The following is a 17,101-nucleotide window of genomic DNA, read 5'->3' on the forward strand; positions in this document are numbered from 1 at the left end:
ATCATTTTGATTTATGCTTTAAAAGTAAAAAGTGGTGACATACTTACATTAAAAATTAAAAAAAAAAATAAAAAATAAAAATTTCCAGTGAGCCTACATTCCCAGCCCTAGCTAATAACGTTCATGAGAACACATTACACTTTTGACTGGTGTTTATTTTTTATTATAGCAAGTAATATTCGCAAGTAAGATTCATTAAGATTTTCACAGGTGAGTCATTATGAAAGAACTTGCAACCTTGTATCTTTGTATCTTTTGGGTAACCGTTTCTTTTCTTCTTTTGCACCAGGGTGCAAAATAAAAAAGGAACAGACAGGTTTTAATGCAAAAAGCAATAACGGAACTTGAGATAGCCTGTGATCATTGAAATTTCAGGATGCTGATTCTGACAAATCAGAGTAAATCAGTCTGTAGTATTTGTGTGTCCTATTGCTGCCCAGAGAGGCACCGCTAACACTACTGTAATAGTAACTCGTCAACAAGCACAAGGCTTGCCTGGCTCCTGCTCCACCAACAATCCTTTGCTCAAGAGGAATGCGTCTTGCCTGGGCTCTCTTCCCAAGAACTTCTTCAGCATGTCAGTCGCATCCTCTGAACCTCCGGGCTTCAGAATACAATTCCTATAGTCCAGACCCACCTGAAAGCCATAGCAAATGTGTCACTGTTCATACCTCCACCATATTTACTTGTTTAAACAGTCCAGTTCAATGCTATTATACAGGAAGTTTCACTGACCTTAGGGTTCATGATGCCCTCCTGCTTGAACCGGGTATAGAACATGTCCATGGAGAAGACCTCGCTCCAGAGATATCCATAATACTGAGCATCATATCCACCTGCTAGGTGGCCAAATGTTGCTGGCATGTTTGTACCTGTAGAGAAATAGGCCGTGCCTTAAACTGGTGGCTCACTGTGGTCAAAATTACCTGAAAGACAAAAATAACATTTGTGCACAATGGCATGTAGTGATAAAGGGTTCACCTGGTGTGGCTGGAATTCCCAGGATTTCCTGACACAGCTTGGCATACTCCTCTGCTGGATCCACTCCCGTTCTTGTGTGCAGGGCTTGATCCACTTTAGCTAGCACTATCTGCCTCAGGTTGAACAGACCTCAAGAGACATAGAGAACCTGAGATTGTTTCTGTCATTCTGTGCGTTGTTGCGTGTTAGTTGGGGAAAAATAAAAACCCCACTACATATGGATTGGTTGTAAATGCAATGTCATAAAAAAAACTAGCCCAAAAGCAAGCACAAGCTCAGTTTAGATCAGGCTAGGCTTGGAGGATGTTAATTACCAGCATTGGCGAGCCTAGACTTGATCAGTTTATCCAGAATTTCCTCTGGGATTGGATTGCCTGTCTTGTAATGCTTGGACATTCGCTGTAATGGCTCCTTTTCCCAAACCCAGTTCTCCAGCATCTGAGAAGGAGCCTCCACAAAGTCCCTTTCCACATGGGTTCCGCTGAACATGGCAAATTCTGACTGGAAGCACAAACCAGCAGAAAATTCAGGATTTTTTTTTTTTTAACGAAATGTTAATGAGTGGATAATACCAATAAAAAGGGGGGATTAAATTTGAATTAAGACCTGTGCACAAAGCTGGTGCATGACATGGCCAAACTCGTGGAAGTAGGTCTCCACCTCATCATGCTGCAGCAGGGAGGGAGCATCAGCTGTCGGTTTGCTGAAGTTAGCCACCATGGCTGCCACGGCCATCTGTCTAGTGCCATCAGGCAGCAGACAACCAGGCTGCAAGCCAAAGCAGGCGGCATGGCCATACTTCCCCTCTCTGAGGAAGGAAGGAAGAACTGGCTATTCATTTCAATTAAGCTGCCATGAATCAATTATCACTCTGAATAATAGAATAAACAGTGACTAATTCAGTGGTGTTAGAATCAATGCTATACAATAGCATGCTAAGGTTTCAGACTACAATCTTTTAGCCAATAATGACTTTGTTATAATATAACAAGCACATAAAAATTATGTTACTCAAGAGCAAAAATTAAAATGATATGTGGTGGTTTTGGAAAACCCTTTTAACATCACTCTGAACTAAACTCTGGCAAACAGGCAAAACATGTTAAAAATTGGGTTTTAGGTTTTCAAAATAGGGTTTTTCTGACTATAAGTACTTTGGTATCTCATCTTTAAGAAACCCTAAATATATGTTTCACCAAAATGATGCGGAAATGTTTTTATTGACCTTGTAATTTTGCTCAGGCTATATTCCTGCAGAGATCGTGTAGGGTAAGGAGCTAGGTGCAGGTAAGGTGCCTAAAGATGTCTAAACCCTTGCTAGCTGAGTGATTTCCTCACACAGTGAATGTCATGCTTTGATCAAGTAGTTGGCTGGCTATGTGCCATAGCAAAACGGACATAAGTCTTATCGATTCAGTGGCAGTCAGATATCGGCTGTCAAAACGTCCACGTGGGCTGCAGTGGAGTCCGAATGGACACGTTTCAGTTCAGGAAAGCGTGTAGTTTTCAGCACTATATATCATCACTATATAGTAAAAAATGTCAAAATTTCACCAAGTAAAAGTTTTTCCCAGGCCACCACACATACTTATTATTTACTCAGTGTGTTTATTAGCTATTTGCTCAGTGGCATTTGTGATTCAAGCTTGTATATGATTTATATAAGGCCAAAAGCAAGTATAATGCACCTACTGTACAGCAGTGGTCTTCAATCTTATCCGCAAAGGGGTGGTGTGGCTGCAGGCTTTCATTACAGCCAAACTGGAGTCACACTTGATAGCTGAACGGAGACCAAGATGAACTGATTAAACAAGTGAAATCAGATGTGGCTCCTGCTTGGCCTGAATAAAAGCCTGCAGCCACACCAGCCCTTTCTGGATAAGACTGAAGACTCCTGCTGTACAATAAAAGAATAGAGCTGATACCATCATGAAGATAAACACGCATGAGAAACACACTGTTTATCCATATCCATGCACTTATCTCAGAAGTTCTCATATAGCATTTTATTCATACCTGGGGAAAAGGTCCAGGTAGAACTGGCCCACCACCTGACCAGAGGTGCGGTCCTTTACGCAGTACAGAGTGACATCATCGTGCCACACGTGGGCGCCCTCCACCTGCTGGAAGGAGAGGTTCAGCAGTTCCTGGTAGATGTCCAGAAGCCCACGTGTCACCACCTCCATGGGAAAATACTCTTTCAGCTGGTTCTGGTCCACGGCGTATTGAGTCTCCTCCACCTGGGTCATGTAGTAGCGCATGTCCCAGGCGTGAAGCTCATTGCCGGAGGGCAACTTCCTTTTCTCACACTCCTTCTCCTTCAGCTTTATCATGACCGCCCGCTCCTCCTCGCCCAGCGGCTTCAGCTTACGGGCCAGCTCCTCTGATGGAGAGAGTTGGGAAAGAGTTAAGGCTTCAAAATATATTCAAGCATTCAGAATCAGGGCATCATAAACAGGCGCGTAAATAGATATGAAAAGTGAATTCTACATATATGTGCTTAATCATAAATTTTCACCATTTAGTGGTAAACAGAGAACCTCTAGAAAACATGATTACCAAGTAACAAGGAGGTCTGATGATTGCTAAAATGAAAATCATTATTAATTTGCATAAAAATGAAAAAAAAAAAATCATGATTTTTGGCTTAACATTAAACTCACATTAATTTAAATATTTATTGCCTGTTAACAGTTTATCATTTTAAATCAACATGAAAAATTTAATTTATACTGTAAATGATAAGTTTATGTACTGTCTATTATTCAATTGACTAAATCTTTTAAACACTACATTTAAAAAAAAACTGGATGTTGAATACATTTTATGCATCTAACTAGGCAGTTTAAACACAAACAGGAAGCTTAAGCTGTAATGTGGCAGAGTCAATAAAAAGTGATTAATGTAAGCTACTTAAAAAATATAGTAAGTTAAACTGCAGGTTAGTAGAAAGCTAAACAGCTGCAGAACATCTAAAAAAGGTGGACTTTTTAAAAAAGGTGGACATCTTCTGACATCGTGGTGTATGTTACTTAGGTGCTTTGGATCTGATGCTAAGGTTGAATTCATGCACATTCTACTTGATTGAAAAGTAGCAACATTTCTAACTTGTTACTGAAAAACAAATAGTTTTTCTACTTTTAGAGAAGCAACATTACCCCACATTGCATTAGCCAGTTAGCTAACTTTATCTAGTGTCACTAATATTGCAGCTGATTATCGAAATGTAACTGATACATTGCGATAACTGAATGATTTTAATACTTCAAAACGTTAGGAAAAGTCAAAGGTTTAGGGCGACGCAGATGGCAGAGAATGCTTTCTTTTCCTCAGAACAACACGAAACATGTATATTGGTTATGCCATTTTAAATTTTTAAATATATAAATACATATAAACATGATATAAATTGATTTTACACACTTATAGCCTTATCATACCGCATATTGCATTATTTAACAAGTTATCGCATTTTTCTTCAATATTGTGCAGCCCCTAATCCCTACCGAGAAACGTAGCAACCTTCTTGGAATCTTTGGACATGTTCATTTCCAGCACAAAGTCGGCGTGAGTGCTGAAGCCCAGCAGAGAGCTTTTCTGAGAGCGTAAGTCCACCAGCTCTTTCAGGATAGCGGAGTTCTCCTGCGAACAAACAAAGTGCATATTAAGCTAGAGAATTTTTGTTCGCTTGTTTAACCTTCTATAAAACCATTGGTGATGAGTCTGTGAGTGTATTTCAATTAAAAACACATGAATAAGCTTTAGTGTATTTTAAAGCCAAGACAAAACTCTAAAACTTGTATTCACAAAGAATCTTATTGTACCACTAAATGTTCTCTTCTTAATGAAGAATTCTTAAAATAAGAGGAAGGGTGGGATCAGCTCCATTTCTATAGATGATGGCATGTTTCATGAACGAATGTCAATTTTCCCTGTTTTGCTGTCAACTTTTTTTTTTTGTTTTGTCGATGTGCACATACACATGGACATCAATTTTTCAACCTCATTTCTCCTTTTTTATTATTTTCTGTTTTCTCTTTTCCTTTCTTTTTTCTCCCCCTCTCTTAGGAGTAGCTTTAATAATCCATAAAAAGAATATATTTATAACTTTATATATTGCAAAGTCTGTATATATATATATATATATTGGAGGCCAATAAGGAAGTGGCAGGTGTGTGTATGTGTATGTATTATAACTTTATATTCAGAATTTATAGATATGTATTCAGATTTCATATAATTATTTCCTGTTTGGCCCTTCATTTTATATATATATATATATATATATATATATATATATATATAAAATGAATTATAAAGTTATAATTCTGAACATATAAATGTAAATCCGAATATATAGTTATAACTCGGAATATATATATATATATATATATATATATATATATATATATATATATATATATATATATATATACCCACTATGTGGTAAAATCATAAACGGAATCCCAAAATTACAATTAAGTATTAATAAATTCCTACATGAATTTATTTGTGTGTTCACGTCAAATTATCAGCGTGGTCTATACAGGATATCAGTTTACACAGCTGTTACGTAGCAGACTAAAGTGTATCTATGGTATTGTAAACAACATCCTAAAAAAAAATGAGATTTGGCATGTGACCATTTTGATTTTTGTTTTTGTGTAGTATGAAATAGCAACACTTTTAATAAGCCATCATTTTAATAAGCCATGGCTTTTTCTTAAATCAGCTAGTTAGGAGTTACTCATAGCCGTAAGATTCTTTGTGAATACGGCCCCTCATGAGCGGCAAAGTAACTGAATTCTAACCTCTTTACACCGAGAATTGAAAGCTTCCTCTAATTTCCTGCGTGTCTCTGGGACGTAGCATTTCTTCATGGTGGGGAAATAGTGAGGGTATTTGAGGGTGAGTTTAAGCTTTCCTGTCTCATCCTTCTCTAAGGAGTTGAGGAAGTCTTCAGGAAGGCCACCTATGATAAAGACAGTATTTGCTATAGTTAAGTATGTTACAATGTTATTATTAGAGGCGGGCTTTCACTAAATTCCAGGGGTTTCAGTACCGTGATGTAGAATGGGCGTTTCTGGAGGTGTGGCGAACACGCCCCCTTTAAAAGTCACCACATATGCGCGGAATACTTTGTTTTTTTTGCGTGGGCATTCCCAGGATCAGTGATGTATGATGAAGGACAAAACAGTCATGCCGATAGCTATTGTTTCGATGTTTTATTACTTACAGTTAAATGATTTTCTAAATCCTGAATCAACTGGTTCTTCAAACTGCCAACTTTGCTCTTTCTGTGTAAATAAAGTTGAGTATGAAAGCATGGATAATTATGAGTTTGTATTTTATAATGAGGCAACAGCAGTGGAAACAATACTGAGGTTAAGAAGAACTAAGTTTTCACTACAGATTTTTAGTCTTGCATGATAGAATTGATGTGAAGTCTTTGAGCTTATTTAAGTGTTTATTCAAGCATTTCATAACTGAATAGTAGTTTTCAAACACGCGATCACAGACAGGTATCTGAAGTAGAGCAGTATGAATGTAAAAGGGTATTTGGCACGAAACCCCTGCGATCACAGACAGACAGCAATCCGCAGCAAACAGCTTTTCTTCCCAAAATGTGCATGATCATTGACCCATGCCTTTTCTCAAATAGGCCACGCCTGCCTGATGACGCAATATCTCTTACGCTGTCCTGAAACCCCTGGAAATAAGTGTGTGCCGTTACAGGAGCAATATTAGCAGCGTGTTATTAGAGAAAAAAGTCGTTTTGACCGTTACTGAGCTTCATACGCACCCAGCTCCTCTTGGGTGAAACAGAGATTAGTGGTGTCCTCGTTCAAATGCTTGCTGAAATCAATACACAGAGTGCTCAGTTTCTTCTTGATCTTCTTGATCTCCTGTTACAGGAAATAGGAGCTCTTTAGGCAACACATTTGCTATGCTGGTTTTCTTTTACGGCTCGTTTAAGTAGTAAGAAACGTATTTAGAGGATGATTGATGTCGTAATATCAGACCTCTTGTTTCTCCTTAGGAAGATGGAGCCCATTTCTCTTTCCCAGTGTGATCAGTCTCTCCATGTATCTCTTAGCCTCGGGGGTAAAACCTTCATCCTGTAGTTTCTCCTGAGAAAATGGAAGTTTCTAGCGTAATTAAAATGAAAAGAATTTCCGACATCATGCCAAAAGTTTTTAAATAGGGGAAAAAAAATCAATTTACCTTCTTTTGATAATGTCTCTACATAAAGTAAAATTCCAATTCCAATAACAACGATCCAATATGTAAGACAAATTCAAGAGAAAAATATATATCTTTGCAATGACCATCTCATCTCTTTCCTTCAAACTGGATTGGATAACGTTAATGATTAGACATGATCCTGGGTTTGTCTTCTTCAAAACTGTTTTCAGACTTGTTACCGATGAAACACACACCCATGTTTTGCTTTGGTTGTGCTCTTGCAGAAAACATGCCCACTGAATAAGCAGCTTACAATGTAGCTTAAGTAAGTGCAGTTCATAGGTCTATACTGGGAACAAACCATTCGAGAAGAAACAGCAATCTTGCCCAACTACTTAAAAAAAAAAAGGATGAACGCAAGGTCATTTTGTTTTTTTCATTATTAATATCTTTTACCACAGTGCTGTAGAATTCTCAAATCTGATTGGTCTGAAGGTAATTTTCTATAACAGCAGCTCTGAGTGACTGAAACAGGTTTGTTTTCATACACTTGTTATAACATGTTATTCTATCTGTAGTAACAACTCATTCACAGGGAGTTGTACGGTAGAAGCTTCACATAATCTAAAACTAACAAAATGTGTGTGTTGTTATTTAACAAAGAAAAAAATAACTGTTGAAGGAGTCTCCAGTGTTAGCAGGAAAAAGGACAGAGGACGATTCAAGAAGAAAAAGCACAATAAGCATGAATCTTGCCCAATTACTTTGTGCAGGGGGGGAAAAAAAAAAGAAGATGAAAGCAAGGTCATTTTGTTTTTGTTTTTTGTTCCTTATTAATATCTTTACCACAGTGCTGTAGAATTCTCAAATCTGATTGGTCAGATGGTTTCTCTGTAACGAGCTGTATTTTTCCTCATATTAATTTCAAGACAAAGTGAGTGAAATATTTTTATAACTTAAACAATATCAGGAACAAACTTCTTTTGCAGATGTTCCATGAAATGAAATGTAACTATATAAATGAATACAAAGTATGGCGTGTCGTTTTTAACTGCTGGAAAACTGATGTGTTTTAAAAGGAATGAAACAATATAAGAGTGCTCTTATAGGTAATGAATCAACTTCGAGGTATTAACAGTAGCTCTGCATCATGTTGATTATTTTCCTGTAACAGCATGCACCGTGGTTTACTGAACAATCACTGTTAATGTAGAAACACGTCTAAACCCTGAGGCACTTGCTACATTAAATTAAATTTGTCTCCATTTTGTACAGCTAAACAAACCTTTGCGCTCAACTGCAGCTTATAATCAATCAGATCACATATGATTAAAATAATTTAGAATTACCTTGCTCTAAGACATTAGAACCACTGCACTGGATTTTCCATGAAGCTAAAACTTCCACTCATGTTCAAGCAATTCATTTCCTAACTCAATTAGCCAAATCGATGGACTTCAGCATCAGAGACTTAGAGAACCAACCTGAAGAGCAACAATCCTCTGGTACACGTCCTCCCTCATGCTCATCTCTACGTCGAACTCTGAGAGCTTCTTGTCGGCCTCGGTGCTGGCCGTGCGCATGTCCTTACAGGGGGACACGTGCTGAGGGAAATCCAACATGTTCCGCTGGACTGAAAAAAGCACCAGAAACGTGTGGGTCGTCTGGTGTGTTTTAGACGCTGATCTTACAGCAATGGCGAGACGTTTAATGTCTCGTCAAAGGATCAAATGTTACATCTTGAAAAGGAAATCTGAAGCTGTTACACCATTGATGTTATACTGTAAGTTACTGGTACAGATGATAAAGTCACACAAAAAAAAAAAAAAAAACAGCAACATTTGAGGTGTGTCTTATCTGCTGACCTATGCCACACATGCCCACTGTTTGAAAAAATAAACAGCCACAACTTACATAAGACTCTATTTCAATATTGCTTGGAAAAACTACTGAAGGCTGAGAGCAAGCTTCATTTTTAACAGGTTTATTTATAACAGCACTTTTCTCTAGATTTAATTGCTCTAATTTATCACTTGCTACAAGTAATTAATTATAAATTTGAGATTAAAAGCAAATTCTATGATATACTTCAAACTCTGACATGATATAGTTTAAAATCTAATGATTTACACCTTGCATTGCCTCTGCTTTTCCAATAAGCAATGCCAGAAACCAGTGCTGTGCGCGGGCCAGTTAGCCAGTCTTTATGTAAAAAGTGCTGAACGGTGTATACCATTGCATACAGCTCTCCTGCCAAATCAGCTTTTTTTTTTCTTTTGCACTGTTTACAATGGTGACTGAGAAACCTGATATGTAACATTGTTTTAAATCAAGTTTGTTGTATGAAATGATTTCCTTGAAAAGTGGATCGTGAATGTAGTTCATGTTCATAGAATGTTGAAAGCTTCATTAAGAACCAGGTCATGAGCAGTTTTATTTACGTTAAGTCTGTGTTGAGAGGTATTGCACATGTGTCTCTGCATCTTTAATGCTAGCCAACAAAAGTGTAATAGTGAACAGAAGTAGGCATTAAAGAAACCAAGGGCAATAAAGGCAATAAAACCTGAATGATTACCTGTGTACTCCACCTCTACATCAGCAAGGGCCTTCAGCGTGTTCTCATAACTGACATTCGCGAGATCCAACGCCCCGACGTTGTCGTACACTTTCTTGGTGTTTGCAATGAGCTCATCTGTAAGCTGATGAATCTGATCTGGTTTAAGATCCCAGCGCAGGCGATTTTCTGCACAGACTCGGTCGCCGTCCCCAAATACCACTTCACCTGAACAAAAACATTGTTTTACTTAAATTTAACCAGCAGGGTGAAGCTAAAAAGCATTAAAAAAATATAGACATTTTCAGAAATCTGTAAATAGAACAAAAACTGACAATCAAATTCATTAAAAATGAGCTAAATAGAATAATAATGCTGGCAAATATTCCTGGCTTTAGTGTTGACCGCTCTTGCTCTTTTGTTTTTAGGAGCTAACAGTGTAACCTGAGCGTTCGCCGTTTGGAAAATCATTGAGATTTTTGAGATCATAGATTTTTTTCGTCTATTACACGACATTGTAATAACAAAGGAATAACAAAAATATAGCACCAAATTCACTACAAGCATCACAAATAATTCAGTATGTGTTTCGTGGTGAAGTTTTCCTTTAGTAGGCCTAAATGGATTACGAGTTCAAGTTTTTGAAAGAATATTTTTACAATAAAAACGCAATAAAATGTAACATATAAACTAATAACCAACTGGAACTGAACGTCACTGGGAAGCCTATCACAGAAATAGAAATCTCTATTTAATCTAATCTCAGGAAATCAAAACTATTGTATAAATGTCAAGGTGCTTAAAATACTCCTAATATGAGACAAAAGGAGTGCAAGGATTAACAGTAATATACTGTATGGTCAAATATTATTAAAGGATATGAGCATACAACATTCATACATAATCAATACAGGGCAGAGGTACTGAAACTACTTATAAAATGAATTCAGCACAGATTTTTAATGAACATAATCCAGCTATTGAAACGTGAGGCTCATTATTTTAATGTTATTTTAATTATTTTAAAACATGACATTTTGATTTTTAAATCTATCTACTCACTTATCTCATTAGCTGACATGATTTATTGACCTTCTTTATCCTGAGTTTTTTTTAGTTTTAGATTCAAGAGACCACTCAAAAAGCTAATAACTCTTACAAAAAATAGTAATAAAAGCAATACTAGATATAATAACCTTAATAATGTTGGTTTGTGATTTCCATTACTGTAAGAATATTAGAAATGAAATAGCTGGAAGCTATGGTTCATGCTGCTTTGCTAATCAAACAAATCAACCAGCAGCAGGAATATCAATGAATGACTAAAGAAGTGTGTTTACTGGATACTAACATATAAATGAGATATTGTAAAGTGAGATATTTTCACTGGAACTACTGGAAGTGTGGTTAAAATGGACTAATAAAGCCTCGTCCTCGGTGTCTGTAGCTGTAGCAGCAGCAGTAGCAGTAGTAGTAGTATTGTACTGCTCTGATGCTAAGCTAACTAGCAGCCGGCTAACTCAGTAGCAGGTGATAGATAGCACCGCACTGACTCCCCGGTTACTCTACTGAACTCCTCTTCAGGTGCTATCGTGCTGATTCACACATCACTGACCAACCTGAAGTACTTCTCTAAATCACAATCAGCCATACAAATGAAACAGCGCCTGGATTACTCACCTGTAGGTGCCATTATTCAAAGGATTTGCGAGCTAAATCACCCTGAGATGCCACACTACCAGCGTGCTCAAGTTCAACACAGCGACACGCCCCGCCCACTGCCTGATCCAGCCCTCTGATTGGACCAAGCACACATCAATCACAGAGAGAGTTTGTGTTCCCTAGTGCACTACGTATTTTATATGAAGTAAAGGAATGTTTGGCCTTTTTGCTGCAGGATATAAGGCTTATAATAAGAGTAGAAGCAACTAGCGTAAATGCAACGATTCAACTTCAAGGCAAATATCAAGTTATAACTATAAATAGGATATTAATGTGCATGGTTGCAAATAAAATGCAGGCCTCTTGATTATTAGTCAGTGCACAGTATACAGTGGATATAAAAAGTCTACACACCCCTGTTAAAATGCCAGGTTTCTGGTGGTGTAAAAAATGAGACCTAGATAAATCATTTCAGAACTTTTTCCACCTTGAATGTGACCTATAACCTGTACAACTCATCTGAAAAACAAACTGAAATCTTTTAGGTTGGGCGAGTAAAAATAAAAAAAAAAATAAAAAAATAGTGTGGTTGTATAAGTGTGCACACCCTCTTATAACTGGGGATGTGGATGTGGCTGTGTTCAGAATTAAGCAATCACATTCAAACTCATGTTAAATAGGAGTCAGTACACACCTGCCATCATTTAAAGTGCCTCTGATTAACCCTAAATAAAGTTCAGCTGTTCTAGTAGGCGTTTCCTGAAAGCTGGGAGAGCTAGAAATGGCAAAAATCCTTTATGATGGGAATATATTGATCAAATGTAAGACAGAGGAACAAAGGAATAAAGCGTTACTTATTGGAAGTGTATGCAAGAAGACTGTAGTGTATAAAAAAGTAATACATGGACAAACGGGGACACAGGGAGTAATATGGGGTATTCCAGTCAAAGAGGATTTGGACAACATCGAAAAGAATATTCTAGGAGGAATAGTGACGAATGTGAGGAGATTAAATAAAACAGTAAATGGAAAATGAATTGCCAGTTTGTCTGTTAATTGACTTTCAAGATGAAAAACTTCCAGAAAGGGTTAAAATAGGATACATGAGCTACTATGTCAGAGAATATGTTCCACCACCTCTTAGGTGTTACAAATGTCATAGATATGGACATATTGCTGCACTGTGTAGAGGAAAACAAAGATGTGCAAAATGTGAGGGAGAGCCTAGGTATGAGGAATGTGGGGAAAATGTGAAGGCAGCATGTTGTAACTGTGGTGGAGATCATAGTGTGGTATTTTTATCAAACAGAATGTGCGTTATAATGTAATGGTAAAAGGAAATGAATTGGAATTTATAATAATAGAAGTTTGGACAAATGAAGGAAATATTAAAATAGTAAATTATTATAATCCTTGTAAGAAACTAACATTGGAAAACTTAGAGGAACTTGCAATAAACTTAGAGGGTAAGGTTATTTGTTGTGGAGATTTTAATGGGCATAATACATAGTGGGATAGTTATAATGATTCAAATGGGGAAGTAATAGAGGAATTAATGGAACTAAAAAATTTAGTATGTGTAAACAATGGAGATGGTACTAGAATAAATGTGGTAAATGGGAAGGAAACAGCAGTTGATATTACAGTTGTATAGGAAGCTATAGCAGGGCTGTTATAATGAAATGTTCAAGGTACGGCAAGGAAAGAAAGATACTGATTGATGACCTCAAAGAAAATAAAGAGAAGCCCCAATATTATCGTCCCTGCACTGGCTATCTGTTAAGTTTAGAATTGATTGTAAACTAGCACTACTTACGTACAAGGCTCTAAATGGTTTAGCTCCCACATATCTAGCCAGTCTTCTAACACATCACAATCCACCACGCTCCTTAAGATCGCAAAACTCTGGACTTCTGGTAGTTCCCAGAATATCAAAGTCTACAAAAGGGGGTAGAGCATTTTCTTATTTAGCTCCTAAACTTTGGAATAGCCTTCCTGACAGTGTTCGGGGCTCAGACACAGTCTCCCAGTTCAAACGTAGATTAAAGACATATATCTTCAGCCAGGCATACACTTAACACACACCATAACCTTGTACTTCAGTAAATCTGATTAAGTGCACATTATGATTTAGGGCTTACTAATATTATGAACAGCAGCTACGCTAATTCCTTTCCACTTGTTTCTCTTCTTCTACCCATCCCGAGGCACATAGAGATTGTGCCAGCTCCAGTAGACAGAGGCCAACCCTACGAGGATCCTGAGGCATCCAGAGATGGACCAGCTCCAGTTGTTTTCTGCCTCGTGAGGATTTGGGTATTCAAAGCATTGCTGCCAACCCTATGTGGACTTTGAGGAAGACAACAACCTCCAAATTAATATATACATAAAATTCTACGTAACTATATTTAAATGCAGAAAGGACATTGTTCATATCACACTCTCCAGTGTCACCCAAATGAGGATGGGTTCCCTTTTGAGTCTGGTTCCTCTCAAGGTTTCTTCCTCATATCATCTAAGGAGGTTTTTCCTTGCCATAGTCGCCTCAGTTGCCTCAGGCTTGCTCACTAGGGATAATTTTGTCTAACATCTAGGACTGTTTGCATGTTTTTGTTTCTGTTTGCATGCTTTTTGTTTCTTATGTTCTGTAAAGCTGCTTTGAGACAATGTTCATTGTTAAAAGTGCTATACAAATAAAATTGAATCGAATTGAATAGAAGTTTGATTTGGTAAACATTTTGGGGAGTAAATCAAGGCATAAAAACTTTCAATTTTTAATGCGGTATTTAAAGGACACGGGATTATATAATAGAAATTGTGATTTCAAGGGTAGACTATGATCCTGACCCACACTCCTAATCAGTAGGGGGCGGTAATGCACCTAAAAGTTGTATGCCATCCACCATTAAAACACCAAGAAGAAGGCTTTTCCTGACATTTTCTTAGTCGCCTCTTACAGCAAAAGCCATGGTCCACAGAGAGCTTCCACAGCATCAGAAGGATCTGATTATTAAAAGGTATCAGTCAGGAGAAGGGTACAAAAGAATTTCCAAGGCATTAGATATACCATGGAACACAGTGAAGACCATCATCATCAAGTGGAGAAAATGTGGCACAACAGCGACATTACCAAGAACTGGACGTCCCTCCAAAATTGATGAAAAGACGAGAAGAAAACTGGTCAGGAAGGCTGCCAAGAGGCCTACAGCAACATTAAAGGAGCTGCAGGAATTTCTGGCAAGTACTGGCTGTTCAGTACATGTGACAACAATCTCCCGTATTCTTCATATGTCTGGCCTATGGGGTAGGGTGGCAAGACGGAAGCCTTTTCTTACAAAGAAAAACATCCAAGCCCGGCAAAAAGTCTGAAGTCTCCCAAAAGCATGTGGGAAAATGTGTTATGGTCTGATGAAACCAAGGTTGAACTTTTTGGCCATAATTCCAAAAGGTATGTTTGGCGCAAAAAGAACACTGCACATCACCAGAAGAACACCATACCCACAGTGAAGCATGGTGGTGGCAGCATCATATTTTGGGGCTGTTTTTCTTCAGCTGGAACTGGGGTCTTAGTCAAGGTGGAGGAAATTATAAACAGTTCCAAATACCAGTCAATATTGCCACAAAACCTTCAGGCTTCTGCTAGAAAGCTGAAGATGAAGAAGAACTTCATCTTTCAGCACGACAACAACCCAAAGCATACATCCAAATCAACAAAAGAATGGCTTCACCAGAAGAAGATTAAAGTTTTGGAATGGCCCAGCCAGAGCCCAGACCTGAATCCGATTGAAAATCTGTGGGGTGATCTGAAGAGAGCCGTGCACAGGAGATGCCCTCGCAATCTGACAGATTTGAAGCGTTTTTGCAATGAAGAGTGGGCGAATATTGCCAAGTCAAGATGTACCATGCTGACAGACTCATACCCATAAAGACTGAGTGCTGTAATAAAATCAAAAGGTGCTTCAATACTTAAAGTATTAGTTTAAGGGTGTGCACACTTATGGAGCCACATTATTTTGGTTTTTTATTTTTACTCGCCCAACTTAAAAGATTTCAGTTTGTTTTTCAGATGAGTTGTACAGGTTATAGGTCACATTAAAGGTGGAAAAAGTTCTGAAATGATTTATCTTGGTCTCATTTTTTTACATCACAGAAGCCTGGCGTTTTAACAGGGGTGTGTAGGCTTTTTATATCCACTGTATGCTGCTTCCCTTACAGAAAACTCACATGAACTTCACGTGAACATGTGCACTTTTCACATGTAGTGCATGGGTTCTTCTTTTTTTTAATTTTTTTTCTCGTGTCACATGCAGCTAATTAAATATTTAACACTTTCAAATCTATAAATACATATTTAAAATAAGGATCAAGTATCAATATATCATTTAAATCTATATATATATGTATATATATGTGTGTATATATATATATATATATATATATATATATATATATATATATATATATATATACATATATATATATATATATATACATACATGCTCAGAAACCAATTACTGCTCTGATCACATTTCACTGTCAATTGTACACACGTACATGTTATTTACTCTATTTCTAATTTATTTTTATTTTATGGTGTATATGTACATAACTATTGTAACTCTTATACTTTTGTCCTACACTGGCATTTTATACATACATATATATATATATATATATATATATTAAGAAGCTTGAGATACAGAAGAATTATGACTAAAAATACATAGCAGATACACACACACACACACACACACACACACACACACACACACATATATATATATATATATATATATATATATATATATATATATATATATATATATATATACTACACTGGGTCCTGTAACTTTTTCACCGGTGGGCGGATCTTGAAACGTGAGGCTGCCTGCCTATTGGTCAGCTGGAGTTTTGCGCCCCTTCTGAACCTTAGCCACACCCACCTAACGAACATGGCGGACGTGGAGGACTAGAGCTGGCAAAATGACACAAAATAAAAACATTAAATAAGTGCATTAAATAATAAAAGACAAATCTTATGAATAAATTTAGGTATTAGTAAGTACTGTATGTATTTGTGTAAGTAGGCCTATGTGTGTATGTATGTTTCTATTTTGATTGTATTTATTTATTAATCTATTTATTTATCACTTTTTTTATTTCTTTTATTTCTTTCTTTCCTCTCTCTTAAAGCTGATCAGATTAAAAAAAAACAAACAAAAAAAACACACAGCTTATTGTGACTGTTACAGAGAAACCAGAAAGTGCAAAGCCCTGTACGAAGGAAATGCAGTGACACTTGACACTCTCTCCATAAATGTTAAATAAATGTCTCCTTACAGAAAATCCCACCATATCACGATTACACATTTTTTGTTAAATAAAACACTTTTTTTAAAAAAAAAATCTAAATTAATTTTTTTTTTTTTTTACAAAATGAGCGCATTAATATAATCCTGTGATCTGCCTTACAGCTGGCACTACAGTCAGAGCTGCTGTCATAGAAAATTAATCAACACCTTCTGACCAATCACGACAGTTTTGAATTAGTCCATATTTTTCAGAATGTAAGAAAATAGCAGTAATACTATTTGTCATTTGTCTGTATGAAATAATTCCATAAATCTTTTGGAAAGGCTTTACTGTATGAGGATACTATTTTCAAGACATATACAGATAAAACAAGTTTGAATTATAATTAAAAATATGTATAATAAG

General features: G+C 36.9%; 1 protein-coding gene across 1 annotated transcript; it reads right to left on the minus strand.

Annotated features, from left to right (window-relative positions):
- Positions 1-134: 134 nt before the first annotated feature.
- Positions 135-11,553, minus strand: thop1 (thimet oligopeptidase 1). Its single transcript, XM_026929454.3, has 13 exons — positions 11,402-11,553; positions 9,743-9,949; positions 8,652-8,800; positions 7,005-7,112; positions 6,785-6,887; positions 5,793-5,953; positions 4,488-4,623; positions 2,998-3,364; positions 1,588-1,789; positions 1,296-1,482; positions 982-1,110; positions 736-872; positions 135-637 (listed from the first exon to the last, which is right to left on the minus strand). Exons 1-13 carry the CDS (start codon positions 11,412-11,414, stop codon positions 476-478), a joined length of 2,061 nt encoding a protein of 686 aa, XP_026785255.3. The 5' UTR covers positions 11,415-11,553; the 3' UTR covers positions 135-475.
- Positions 11,554-17,101: the final 5,548 nt, after the last annotated feature.

The sequence above is a fragment of the Pangasianodon hypophthalmus genome, chromosome 11 (genome assembly GCF_027358585.1).
Source record: "Pangasianodon hypophthalmus isolate fPanHyp1 chromosome 11, fPanHyp1.pri, whole genome shotgun sequence".
NCBI classification, from domain to species: domain Eukaryota; kingdom Metazoa; phylum Chordata; class Actinopteri; order Siluriformes; family Pangasiidae; genus Pangasianodon; species Pangasianodon hypophthalmus.

What these genes read in the sequence shown, in the direction of transcription:
- thop1 (XM_026929454.3), bottom strand. An exon ending in TTTCACCCAAGAGGAGCTGG is followed by an intron (nt 5,954 to 6,784) that starts GTGCGTATGAAG and finishes TCTTTATCATAG; the next exon opens with GTGGCCTTCCTGAAGACTTC. An exon ending in GAAGGTTGCTACGTTTCTCG is followed by an intron (nt 3,365 to 4,487) that starts GTAGGGATTAGG and finishes TCTCTCCATCAG; the next exon opens with AGGAGCTGGCCCGTAAGCTG.